The sequence below is a fragment of the Raphanus sativus genome, chromosome 1 (genome assembly GCF_000801105.2).
Source record: "Raphanus sativus cultivar WK10039 chromosome 1, ASM80110v3, whole genome shotgun sequence".
In the NCBI taxonomy this organism is placed as follows: Eukaryota; Viridiplantae; Streptophyta; class Magnoliopsida; order Brassicales; family Brassicaceae; genus Raphanus; species Raphanus sativus.
Window position 1 is genome coordinate 22,872,797 of NC_079511.1, and position 13,424 is coordinate 22,886,220.

Sequence of the window (13,424 nt, forward strand, 5' to 3'; positions counted from 1 at the left end):
AAAGTAAACAAGAAAATGGTTTGAGCAGGACAATTACTCAAGATGAATGGATGGATTTTAACAAGTATGATTTAAAGAGTTAGATCTAAGGTTGCTATTCAGGTTATCAGGATTATAGAGGTATGATTTCCTATATGAGAAGCTTGCATGATATTAAAGAATCCAACTAAACAATAGCCCAACTGTTGTTGTGACCATCTAATCACTAGAACCGATGAAACACCTCCTTTGTGAACACAGGTTAGGGCGTCGATCGGTGTGATGTCGCCGATGTCGATCGAAATGTGCCCCGCGTATATCGATCGATTACTCTATAGGAGTATCGATCGATGTGCTACTAGTAAGCTTTATGCGCGTTGGTTGAATACAGTTCACCAAAAAATTACCCAGTCAGTTGTCGCTTGTTCCAAGTAAATTACTGGCTCAGAGAAGATAGATCCAAGGATTCATATCTTTGTATTCATATGTAGGTTAGCTACTCATACACAAGCATTAAGCATGATCTTCAAAGATGAATATCGCATGCTCATGTAATCATGTTTTGGGCTAATCCCTCATACCTATTTGAACCCTAAATCTAACAAAGATGTTTACTCAGACATAGTCAACCAAAACATGAACATAATCATAAAATAACTTCATAAAATAGATAGATAAATAAATGGTGTTCAAGAATGCTCTCAATTTGATAACTCTCTCTCTCACCAAAAACTATGAAACTAAAGCTATTGTAAAAACCATGTATGTGCCAAAACACATAGGCAAGACTTAAATACTAGAATAACTAGGTTAAAACTCGTCAGGGGCATTATGGTAAATATATGGTGTCTTGGGCTTCAAGTCGGCTGTGACCAAATCCAGGCTTCTGCGGTTAAGTATTGAACGATAGCACTGGGTGTGCATCGATCGACGTGCGTCTCTCCTTGTCAACATTCGGTGGTCAATATGGTTCTTATCGGGTATAAACTCTAAAATGCTCTAAAATGCTCCAAAATCATCATCTCCCCTCCATTAGCTCCTGAACCTATAAATATGCAATATAGACCCAAGAATGGATAGAATATATCCTAAAATACTAATATACCATGACTAAAAATGGGTCAAATTCATGGTATATCAGTTGATCAAGTTTCCGTTTACCACCCTTAATCAGTTTGCTTTTGTTTCCTTTTCTGTTGCGATCAACTATTGTTTCTTTTATCATGGATTAGAACTCTTTTACTGGTTGAGTTTATCTTTGGTTTCAGGTACCAATGGGCACCGTATCTGAGGATGAAGCTGATCTGATCCGAAAAAACAAACTACTGATGGAAGCTATGACTGGTAAGTTGAATCAGACCATGCTGACCACTATGAACAAAATGATGAAAGCTAACCTGAAGGAGATTCATTAAGAGCTTAGACAAGAGGTTAGACAAGCTACTGGACAAGGTCATAGCAATGAATCTAGAAGAGAAAGGCATGATCAGACTCAATAAGAACATGCTGGAACTGATGAAACTGACAACTACTATGAATATCACAGTTCTTCTTCTAGACGGGGCCAGAGAAGGCAGAGACGTGGGTATGAAGGCAGAGGAAATTAGAGAGATGACCTAGCTGGTTTGAAGCTCAAGACACCCCCCCCCCCCTTCTATGGCAAGGTCGATCCAGATGCTTACCTTGAGTGAGAAAAGAAGATTAAACTTGTCTTCAACTGTCAGCAGTACACTCAAGCCAATAAGATCCAGCTTGCAGCTACTGAGTTCTATGATTATGCACTGAATAGTTGGGATCAGCTTGTCACAAACAGAAGGCGCAATCAAGAGCATCCGATTAAGACTTGGCTTGGCAGGAGATTAAGTCTATCATGCGCAAGAGGTTTGTTCAGAGCCACTATCACCGTGATCTACATCAGAAACTAAGAAAGCTCAAACAAGGCTCATGGACTGTGGAAGAATACTATTAGGAGATCAATTTTCTGGTGTTAAGGGCTTGTATATCTGGGGATAGATAGGCAATTATGGCACGTTTTTTGGAGGACTTAACCGTGAGATACAAGATAGTGTGGAGATGCAACATTATGTGGAGATAGAAGATATGTTACACAAAGCTTTTCTTGTGGAATAACAGCTTCAGAGAAAGAGTCACTCGCGTGGTAGTTATGGAGCCACTCGATTCCAAAACTCTAAGGATGACAAACCAAGCTATCAGAAGGAGAGAAAACCATAAAAGAAAGAAGAACCTAAGCCGAGCAATATCTAAGCCAAGCATGATCGGAGAAGACAAAGTTCTAACCCAAAACAAACAGGAAAAAAATAATTTGCGAAAGGGGTATCTGATCCGGCTAACCGGAAGTTTTATTATCTCTAAACACAAAACAGAGGAATATATAGAGATTAAAATAAAATAAAAACCTTATGATTTGGTTGAGAAGAACACAGCAAAAACAATTAATATAAAATAATAAATATGTGAACTTAATTAGACAGAGTTAATGTCCCATTTTTGGCATGTGCAAAAGGTGCATAAGCACTATTCCACATATGATATAGCAAATTTTGAGTATATTTATGGTCATTTTTTAACTGAAAGCAAAGGCCTTTTCAAAATTTTATTATACTTACAAAATTATAATTTATTTTAAGTAAATTTTGATTTTTATAATGAAGTGTTAAGATTGACATATTTACATAGGAACTCAGAAATTTTTCAATTGATTGGGTATTTGGATAAAAGAGAAAAGAGTTTGCATATTTTCGACGGAAAAAATGGAAGGACAAAGAAAAAGTCTAAAGCCTATTTTTGAAATTTTGTATATGGTGTTTCTGTATTTTAATTTAATATTATCAATTGTTTTTTAGTTGTTTTTAGTTGATTTTATTTAAATTTCTAAATCTTTATTTAATTTTCTGAGCTTTTATTTAATTGATTTGATTTTTTTAGTTTTCTGAATTTTAATTTAATTATATGATTTTATTTAATTTTCTATGCTTTATTTTTTTTATTTTAGTAATTAAATAATTCTTATTTTTTAAAAAACTGGCATATTAAATTTGTACCTCTATAACCTATCAACTTTTTATTTTAAAAGTTATGTGATTTAAATGTCATTTTAAAGGTTAAAAGTCTTACTGAAAAAAATTCATAGTTTAAAATGTCCACTTTCAAGGTTTTATGATTTTTCCAATATATTAGTTTTACGTTTTTTATTTTTCATTTTTCATTTTTCAGTGTCGTCAAAATTTGAAAGATCTATATATATTTAGCTACATATACTACAAAAAGCTTCAAACTATTTTAGGGAAGTTAAAAGACTTTATTCCTGACAACTTATATTGTTTCTCTGAGATTTCCAACGTTTGATAGTGAGTATTGGATTTACCAGTTTTTAAAAGAACATGGACACATAGCTAAGCAATTATATTCATACCGTCATCTACAACCACACACCATGAGGTATTTTTGCATGGTTCTATTGCAATTTTTAATTCAACTGCCAATGTTTATAGTAATTCAAGGTGTGATAGCAATGACAACAATTTCTTGATTTTTAACGTTTATAGATTGACCAATAAAACAGACCTACTTGCAGAAAAGTTAGCAAGATGCAACAAGGTGACCGACAAATGACACAGCTCTAGCTCTCTCTGATGGGATATGACCTGAGTGTGAAGGGTTATGACCCGAGAGTGTATTACAGAGGACAAAGAACCGCGTTTGACTACATGGATGCATGATTAGCTTTCACCAGGTGATATAGCTTTAAAGGTGTCGCTGAATAGGTTTTCTAAGCTTCATCTCAACTTCTCATCAGCCCCTTCATTTGTTACTCTTCATTTACATGTACGGCCTGGTCGGAGTTGGAGAACATAGGTAGCTGCTGCAAATACTGAAAGAGGCTGAGAGCTTGACTTCTTGAATGACATCGACCTTGATTCCAAGTTATGATTTCCACGCCGTTTGTCTCAGTTCCACGGTAATTTCTTTGTTCTAAATTTGAGATAGACCATGCTTGGTGGGCATTTATTTGGTGGTTTTATAGGCTGTTTTAGATTGCTAAACTGGAAATCATGAAACCAGAGTGATTGTGATTGGTAAGGATGGTTTTTGTCTAATTAAATGATGCAGATTATTAATGCCTAACAGATATAAGCATTGAAAAGGAAAACAATTCTAAGACAAGTGTTTTGAGTGAGATCTAAACAGTTACATTTGGAAACTAAGTAAAGTTTAAACATCTTCCATGATTATCGTGGAAAACTTACAAAATTAACACTTTCATACTATTAAATTGTATGCTAACAATTTTTTAAATTTTTAAATAAATAGCAATATTTTCTTTTTTGATAAATAGTTATGTTGGAAATAAAGCTATACTATAAATTGTTATGTAATATTATAAAATATCAATCTATTATTAAACATATTGAAAGATAAGTTAAATATATTTAATAAGAATTAAAGTATTTTTTAATTTTAGTTTTTTCACATTTTGTTTTTCCTTATAACAAAGTAAATACCATATAGAATATTTTGATCAATTTAACATGTATTCCATCATTCCGTAAAGTTTAAATTTTTACGCAGCTTAATTAATTTTTCCGTAGCTTAACTATTTTTTTCACAATTCTGCGATTACACATTGGTTACCAATCGGAGCCCAAATTGCGTGTTTGGCGATTTTTTTTGTTTTACTTAAATTATATTAATCAACCCGTTAGACGGGAATTCCGAAAGTGATTACAAGACCGAATTGAACAGAATATCCTGAAAACATACAATTACAAAGAAAGTTTCGTCCACCCACTAGACCCGGCACGTTCCACTAGTCCGTTCTTAACATTTCCAGGAAACCGGGCGCAATTCTCTACCATTGACAAAACCATGTCTATGTGAGGTTCTCCTCGTTTTCTCGGATTCCGGGAATATTCATGCAATCTCCAGAGTAGCTAGCACCCAGTGAACGTCTCAGAACCTAGAATCACCTCTGCCGGTACACGCACAAGAGCAGTAGATGAGGGAATTAAAACACAACCTTTGAAAATCGTTCCAATGCCACCTATACATCACCTACAATACTCAAAAACTCCCAAGCCGATCAAACACGCACCGGCCTGGAACTGAAGAGCAATAAGACGAGAACGGGATTGCCGCAGCTTGATATCCAGTATTGCTCCAAGACCTGCAAGAAAAAATGCTAAACGACACTACCATGAGCAAGATCTCACGGCACTGGGAAGTGTCACTTAACCGTCTGATCCACCAAAGACACCGAGCCTCCTCAGACCAAAGGAGAAAACGAAATCCTCGTCAGACGCCTCCTTCGAGAACCGAAGCAAGGAGAGCCTTGATGCAAAATGCTGAACCGGTGGAACGGAAGCAACTAACCCAAACAAGCAGAACACAACCTGTACGAGCATGTCGATAAAACTCGATACGGGGACCAGAGAAACCAAGCCGGGAAGAGAAGGATTGATTGAAAGGAGGGTGAACAAACCGCCTCGGTGGAGCCATAGACGACTGCCTCCGAAACCGCAGTTAGGTCACGCCTCACGAGCCAACACCACAAGCTCCGACACACGCCAGCAGCAAGGATTTAAAGCTCACCTATGAGATAATGGTATACATCATATAATGGATCCATCATCCATGCCCATAATCTCAAACAAGTAAGATATCTACATGTAATCTAACTGCTGTGTGTTTCTTATGTTGCTATACATCATATATCTAATAGTGTGATTTTTTCTCAACTTTTTTACTTAGTGACCACGATTAAGGATATCAAAAGAGTTTTTTTTTAATCTAAATAACTGCGATGCAATGTAATATTTTCCTCCATTACTCCATTCCAAAATTTCTCTACCTTTTTTTATCTGAAGGGCTACACTCCTAACATTTCCAGACATTGTAACTGACTTCTCTACAATTGTAACTTGTAAGTAATTTGGGTTTGGCTCTATTTTCTTAAATCTTGATTTACTAATATTTGGTTAACATTAGTGGACCAATACACAAAAAGTTAACCTTTGACATTTTTTTCTCATAATAAGTCTCATCTTCTATGCTACAAAGAAATACAAAGTTACAAAATGTAGAATCACCAAGGCCTAAACAAAGGTTTTATGTAGTTTTGAAGACTGTGGTAAAAACATTAACTTTATGCAACTTACTGTCTTACAATCATAAATCTTCATCATAATTTGGTAATGTGTTATATTGTTCTTAATTATGTATTATATTATAACAATATCTGAGGATAAAATCCTGCAGGAAACGTGGACATATGCCTAGTAGACTATACATAGAAACTCTATAAATAAATATTCGATAAATTAATAAACACTCTAAATTAATAATTTTTCAGTTCCAAGTTTAAACGGTTCAAAATATGACACAAATCTATAATGTAACAAGATAATATTTTACAGAAAATCTTATGTAAATATATAGTCCGACTAAAATAATATATATATATATATATATATATATATATATATATAAGTACAAACAAAAGATTTTATTATTTTTTATATTCACAATGAATTTACTCTTTTTCTTAACACTTCAATATATTTTGATAATATTTAGTAAAATTATATCAAAAGCTACATTTAGATTATATGAAACATATTCATATATAACAAATAGTATAACAAAAACAATATAAAAGTTGAGTTTCTAAAATTTAATTATTATATATACGAAAAATTTAACTATTTTCTTATTCTATAAAAATGATTTTTTTGTAAATTAATAAATCTATAAATTAATAAAATTTTGTAGTCTCAGCATTATTAATTGATAGAGTTTTTACTGTATGATTTGTTAGTGAGATTAGACCAATTTTGTTTCGCTTACATAGGTTTGATTATTTGTCAATTTTAATTAAGTAGTTAACAAAATGTCAAATAGCAGTTAATATAAAAAAATATAATATGTGATCTTAATTATGCAGAATAATGTCCAGTTGTTGGCATGTGCCAAAGGTGCATAAACATTAAGTCCACACATAATATTAGAAAATTTAAAGTAGATATATGGTCATTTTTAAATTAAAATGCTAAGGCTGTTTTTGCAATTTTTTATTATACTTGCAAAATTATAACATACCTCGTTTCAAAATAATCCATGATTTAAAATATATATATGCTTTGCATTTAATAATTTTAAGTTAATAGTTATAATTTCTTAGTTCTTTTACAAAATTGAAAGTTTTAACTAATAACATACTTTTTTACTGTTTTTTCTAATGAAGGTTAACTTTATTCCTTAAAATTTTAATTACATCAAGTTCAAGTGTAACAACGGATTGAAAGAAAAACCAAAATAATAAGTTAATCAAAAAAATTGTAAACTTCATAAAAGTTAATTTGTCTCTTCGGATTTTGACTGGCTAAAATCTGTGTGAAATAATTAATCACAACATAATGCATTTACAGTTAAAATTTAGTATGTTTATTAATAGGTTTGAAAACTCTATAAAAGAAATCATTTTAAAACGAAGGAAATACTAAAATCCTAATTAATTGAAGACTTGGAACTAAACATTTTGTATCAGTTTGGTTTTAGTTTTAGGAGTCTTGACTTGATAGGTTTGAAAACTCTATAACAGAAATCATTTCAAAACGAAAGAAATACTAAAATCTTAATTAATTGAAAACTTGTGCACCAAAAGTTTTGTATCAGTCTGATTTTATTTTTAGGAGTTTTAGACTTGGTAAAACAGTTTGAATTAGACTTTTTCTTTTTCCCTCCATATACGCCCCCAAAATATGCAAATTCTTTTCTCTCTATCTGTAAGCTAATCAATTAAAAGCTTCTCAGTTCTTATATAAATATGTCAATCGTAACACATCATTTATAAAAACCACAATTTACTTAAGTGAAATAAAAATCTATAACAATGAAATTTTCATATTCTCTATCCAAACGATTTTATTTCCATATTTTGGTCATGCAATTCTTCATCATACATAGTGTTTCGTCAATGAACCTTACCAATGAGTATCTCAACCACAAATGCCTCAATCAAGGGAAATATAACTCCGGAAGTGCGTTCGAGAAAAACCTCAACTGGATCTTTCATCACATTACTACTAACTCTTATGCTGCAACCGGTTCCGCAGAAGCAAGTATTGGACATACGACAACACCCGATTTTGTAAGCGTCATTTTTCAGTGTCGTGGTGACTCTTATGGATCGAAATGTCGTACATGTGCTGACACTGCAATTGCGGGGGTAAATGAGCTAACATATATTTAAATATAAAGATTATGTTTTAATCAGTGATGTAAAACTTTATCTTTGAGCCAAAACAGAAATGACTACGTGAAACAAAAACAACATTATAGTAATTAGAAAAAGTATTAACTGACAAATTTTGAAAATTATCCAATATCTGGGATCCAATGTGAGGTCCCCTCCGGCTCCACTCCAAATATCTCGGATCATTAAATACTGGATCGAGATCCAGATATCTTGATTTTAAAGTTTGGATACCCGGATTATATAAGTATGCTTAAAATATATGATATTAATTAATTTTTAAAGATAACATAAATTATCTAGATAATTATTTTGTGATATTACTTTTACCCTTTAAATGGTTAGATTTTATTTTGGCAAATTTTGTTTCATTTTATATAATCTATAAATAAATATTTTTATGGGTTTGTGTCCGAATATGAATATCCACAGCTATCTTGATATTTAGTTTGATATCCATCATCTAGATTTTCCAAAATCACAGATCCAGAATAAATAGTCTAACATAGTAATGACATATTTGGATATCCTGAAATTTTGACATCCAAATTCGTCTCAACTCTAGTTATATAGATATCATATTTTTTTTACAATTATGTAGAAATAGAATTGCATTAAAGATGTTTTTGTTAAATGCAACTATTTTAATCAAGATTGCAAATTACTGAAATATCAAATCATCATTTAAAATAATTTAAAACATATATGATTGTATATTGCAGTTTCGTAAGAAATGCCCGAGTAACAAAGGAGTAATAATATGGTACGATCAATGTCTTCTCTACATTAGTACGATCAAAGAAAAAGGGTTAACCAAGATTAATTACAAGAATATTTTTTCTATGCACAACCCAAATAACGTGAGAGGGGATGCAAAACTGTTTGCCATGAGGGTGGTGGATTTTTTCTCTGAGCTAACACTTCAAGTAGACAAAATTTCCAGTAACGATTATAATCACATTTTTTATGCGGCGGGGGATAAGAAGCTTGGAAAAAATAAAGTATATGCAATGGTGCAATGTACAGATGTAACACTAGATTGTAAAAATTGTTTGGCATGGAGTATCACAAAGCTTTTCAAGAACAACATCATTAAACAAGGAGCTCGAATTTTGGGTACCAACTGTGATGTAAGATATGAGTTATATCCTTTTCTTAGGAGTTAAGCATTTTTAAGTTTTGAGACAAAAAAAGCATTTTTAAGTTATGTTTGTTGAACAAAAAAAGTTATATTTACTTTCTTTTTGCTGAAATGTAATATACATATACCAATAAAAAGAGTGTTTATAAAAGATCCGACGAAATTGTTTGGAAGCAAAAAAGTCACATCGTTTGTAAAAAGCTTTTTTCTTTAAAAAAAACATTGAAATATCAAAATTGATATAAAAAAAAAAGACTTTTAAATGATTTGGAATTCTTGTATCTATAACCCAACTGACTTGTTATCACCCTCGGTATCTGAAAGCTTTGCTTTAATGACTTCAGTTGATTGTTGATATAATTTATGAATGATGTTTGGTAACCCTCTTACTTGAAAAGTGAGTTTAACACCAAGTCATGCTCCTTTAACCTCGTATATTTTATTTTGCATTGCATGATACCAATCTATGATCATCTTCTCTCAGTAGTTCTGAGCAGAACAAGTCTCATAACTTACGTGAATTCTATTCTGTTGGAAACTTTGAACCCGTTGAAAAATTTAAATTTGTTTTCATAAGTGTCGTTTGTCTTTATTTGAAGCAATTTGGTTATAGATAATGACATGTGTTTCATTGGTACTGATCATCAAAAGTAGTTTTTAAAATAAAAACATGTGTTGTAACATTATTGGTTTTGAAAATTATGACATTTTCATTATAATTATTTAGAGGACAAACTTTTTATAATAACTTTTCGATATGTATAAAATTTAATCATTTTATATTTTATATTCTGCAAACAGAAACTGATTTCATTTGGGTTGATATAAATAAAATATTTTATTAGTTGTGTTATTATTAAAAAACTCTATTATATTAAAATTTTGGTTTGCTTTAGTTTTTATATATAATTTTTTTTTCATTTCAGTTGATAATTTTTATTAATATATAATTGTAAAATGAGATCTCATTGTAAAATTGTAAAAGAATATAAGATAAAACTAGTGGGATAGAATGTTAAATTTGATTAAACAAAACATTATAAAATATAAGATAAAATAAAGGTTGAATTATAAGATAAAAAAACCTTTAAAAATTATACAAGACTAATATTTATCCCAATATATAAAATGGATCGAGAGAGACATTTTAAGCTGGTCAAGTCAGCTTGGAAATTCAGGGTAATCATAGTGTTTAAAATTGCTATGTCACTGCTGCTAATTAAACTGCGTTTATATATGAGTTCTCTTAAAATTATCATCCGGTCCATCCCAGCCCATACCAACAAATCTGTCACGTCTTCAAGCGTAGAGTCTCTCCCCAGGCTCTTCTGCTTCATCTTCTCGATAGTACTGTCAAATAGTTGGACCGCCTATGGATAGTCCAAACTATAATGGTGGTCCATGATTACAACCAAATAACAAATGGTCCATTTGGATTTTAAACCGATCTCACCCGTGGACAATTTGTTCCTGCCCAAATGGGTGGGTTTCTATCTGCCCAAACCATTAAAAACTTTAGAGTTTTGTTTTGGGAAAAAATCAAAAATCAGACAGTTCTCGCGATTTTGGCATTTCTCCTTCGTCTCTATTCTAGATTCTGAGCTTTTCTCCTCCATAGCTTGATCTGTGTTTGTGGGTTCTTCAATCATCACTTCCACAGGTAATTTTCTCCTTCATGGCTTGATCTTTTCTCTTTCAAGTCTAGCTTCGCTTCCTCTGATAGATACAAACCGAGCCCACATAGAGCGTGATTTGGGGAGAAAGAGGAAAGTGATCAGAACAGGAAAGTGTTTTCTCTTCGCATCCGTAACTCAAGTCCGTAAGTTTCGAATCCTTTAGTTTTATCGATCTCCTAACTGAGTGAAACCCTTTAATCTGTATTTCTCTTTGATTATCATACTGTTGATGAATAGTTTTGATCTATGTTTTCTTTTCTTTTTTGCTTTGCAGTACGCATCTACAGAAACTTCATTGACACGCTTCCGGTTGTATGTGTTTCTTGCTTTAGCTTTTGTTTTAAGCAGTTTTACATTAGGCTTCTTATAGGGATGTAGCTCGTTGGTGAAACTCATCTAAAAGCAGAGTGTGATTGTGTTTGATATGTTCCTTGCTTTAAATAATAGCTCATGTTTCCTTGCTGAGAATGAGTTTACACTAAATGTTATGATATTTATATATGTTCAAGCTTTTGTTGTTGATAACTTTAGTAGAGAACTTGATTAAAGCTTCTGTTGTGTTATTGCCTAAATAAATGATTAGGTTGTGGACATGATTTAGTGCTCTAGTTTCTGGAGTGTGTGAACTGATTAAGCATTTGTCTAATTGTTACAGAACAATGAACTTTGATACTCCAAACCTGGTTGATGAAGAAGATGACTTTTATCTTGAAAATGCAGACATGGAACATGAAGACTTTGTTATGTTTAACTTAGACATTACTTGTTTTACAAAAAATGATAATTTACATATTTTATAAAAAATAATTAATACAAATAAATAAATTACAGATTTTATAAAATTTAAATAAGTACAATAAATAAATTACAGATTTTATGAAATTTAAAGATATAAAAATCATTGTGAACAATATAAATATGAAACATATAAATTAAATACAAATAAAAATAAAAATTTACTCAAAAAGTATTATTGAGTGTCCAAGGGCTTAACCATTTGGACATGGTTTGGTCTTGGGCATTTTTTAAACCATTGTCCAATATAGACCATCCAATACTGCCCATAACTGTCCATTTGGTCAAGCCCAAATGGATTTTTGACGGCCCATTTAACAGTTTTACTCCTCTAGTGTCTGATTTTTTTGTCTGTTACCTTCTCAATTAATACGATCTTGAAGCTACTCTTGAATGTTTTGTTCCACTTTTTCCCTTGATAATTCTCCTATTAAAACTTTATATCTAAACCTAAATCCACCGATCTCCGGTCGCCCACCAGAGCTTCCATTTTTGTTAGTCCATTTCTGAGAGAAAAAACATTGCTAGAGGTGGACTTTTGGGTTAGAGATACTCTTCGCTGATGAACAGGTAAGAGTTTTTATCTGCAAATTTCCTTCCATCGTAGTCTAACCAGTTTCTCTAAAGCCGATTGATTTTACTCTAACCAGAAGACACTGATGCAAAGTTTCATCACCTCTACTCTTGCTCCAACATACCTGCCTCATCTCAAGGTAACAATTTAACTTTTGGACTTTCTTTTTGCTCCAGATAATTACAAGACGTGTTTAAGTGAGATATTCTCCATTTTGCTTTGGCTGAATATATCGAACTCAACAGGAACACTTGAAATGGTCTGAAAGCTGTGTTCTAACGGTGTTAGTGGCTGAAAATCAGCAGACCTGCTGCTGATAGAGTTTTCTCCTCTGAAACTGTGGGAATTACTGTTGTGGTTGGCTTGGTAGTTTCTTTCTTTTTCTTTTGACCAAAAAAGTAGTTTCTAACTGCGGTGATTCAAGGATGGTTTTTATCTATAATGTAACAGCTGATCTGAGGGTTGCTTGAGTGTTTATTCTGGCGACATTGTATTTATTTATTCTAATCAGATACAAAATAATATATATGTAAAATTTGTTCATCAACACTTTCGTTCTTGCTACTGCACAAGATCCGCTGACACATGTATTTGTAACTTTGAAAGTATACCACGTCTTTGGTATTCAGATTAGAGGTTGAGGCAACATAGATCTTTGCATCAACAATTTGGATTGGTTAGACAAGTTTGGAGACCACAAAGAGGTTTCCCTCAAAATATGTCTCTATATTCTCCGTAAGTGTTTGATTAAGAGATATCCTTAGTAAATAAACATCTCAAGTTTTTTTTGTCATCTAGCCTTGTTACTTCAGATTATGAAGTTATTGTTTTATTCCTCAGTCTTTTTTTGTTGAAACATCAAATCTCTGTTTGTTCAAGGTGGTAAAAATTCTGGATCGAGGAAGCAATGGACCTTCTCTTGACTGTTTTCAAGTATATACTTTTTTTTTTGTCATCAAGTATATACTTAATTACATTTATATAATT

The 13,424-nt window shown here is 32.1% G+C and overlaps 1 protein-coding gene and 1 long non-coding RNA gene across 3 annotated transcripts; both read left to right on the forward strand.

Moving 5' to 3' along the window:
• The first annotated feature begins 7,807 nt into the window (after nucleotides 1-7,807).
• Nucleotides 7,808-9,417, forward strand: LOC108856592 (cysteine-rich repeat secretory protein 34-like). The gene is made up of 2 exons (XM_018630438.2): nucleotides 7,808-8,224; nucleotides 8,974-9,417. Exons 1-2 carry the CDS (start codon nucleotides 7,889-7,891, stop codon nucleotides 9,415-9,417), a joined length of 780 nt encoding a protein of 259 aa, XP_018485940.2. The 5' UTR covers nucleotides 7,808-7,888.
• A 1,253-nt stretch (nucleotides 9,418-10,670) lies between these two features.
• On the forward strand, nucleotides 10,671-12,986 carry LOC108839132 (uncharacterized). Of its 2 annotated transcripts, none has more exons than XR_008935317.1 (5): nucleotides 10,671-11,211; nucleotides 11,343-11,380; nucleotides 11,724-12,433; nucleotides 12,491-12,576; nucleotides 12,683-12,986. It is a non-coding gene; the product is annotated as an uncharacterized LOC108839132 (long non-coding RNA). The 2 variants fall into 2 exon arrangements; XR_008935316.1 differs by having other exon boundaries at nucleotides 12,514-12,576.
• Nucleotides 12,987-13,424: the final 438 nt, after the last annotated feature.

Bases quoted from the DNA above. Each gene is read 5' to 3' on its own strand.
- LOC108856592 (XM_018630438.2), top strand. From the start codon at position 7,889: ATGAAATTTTCATATTCTCTATCCAAACGATTTTATTTCCATATTTTG. The intron at 8,225-8,973 runs GTAAATGAGCTA...TGTATATTGCAG, and splicing joins CTGACACTGCAATTGCGGGG to TTTCGTAAGAAATGCCCGAG.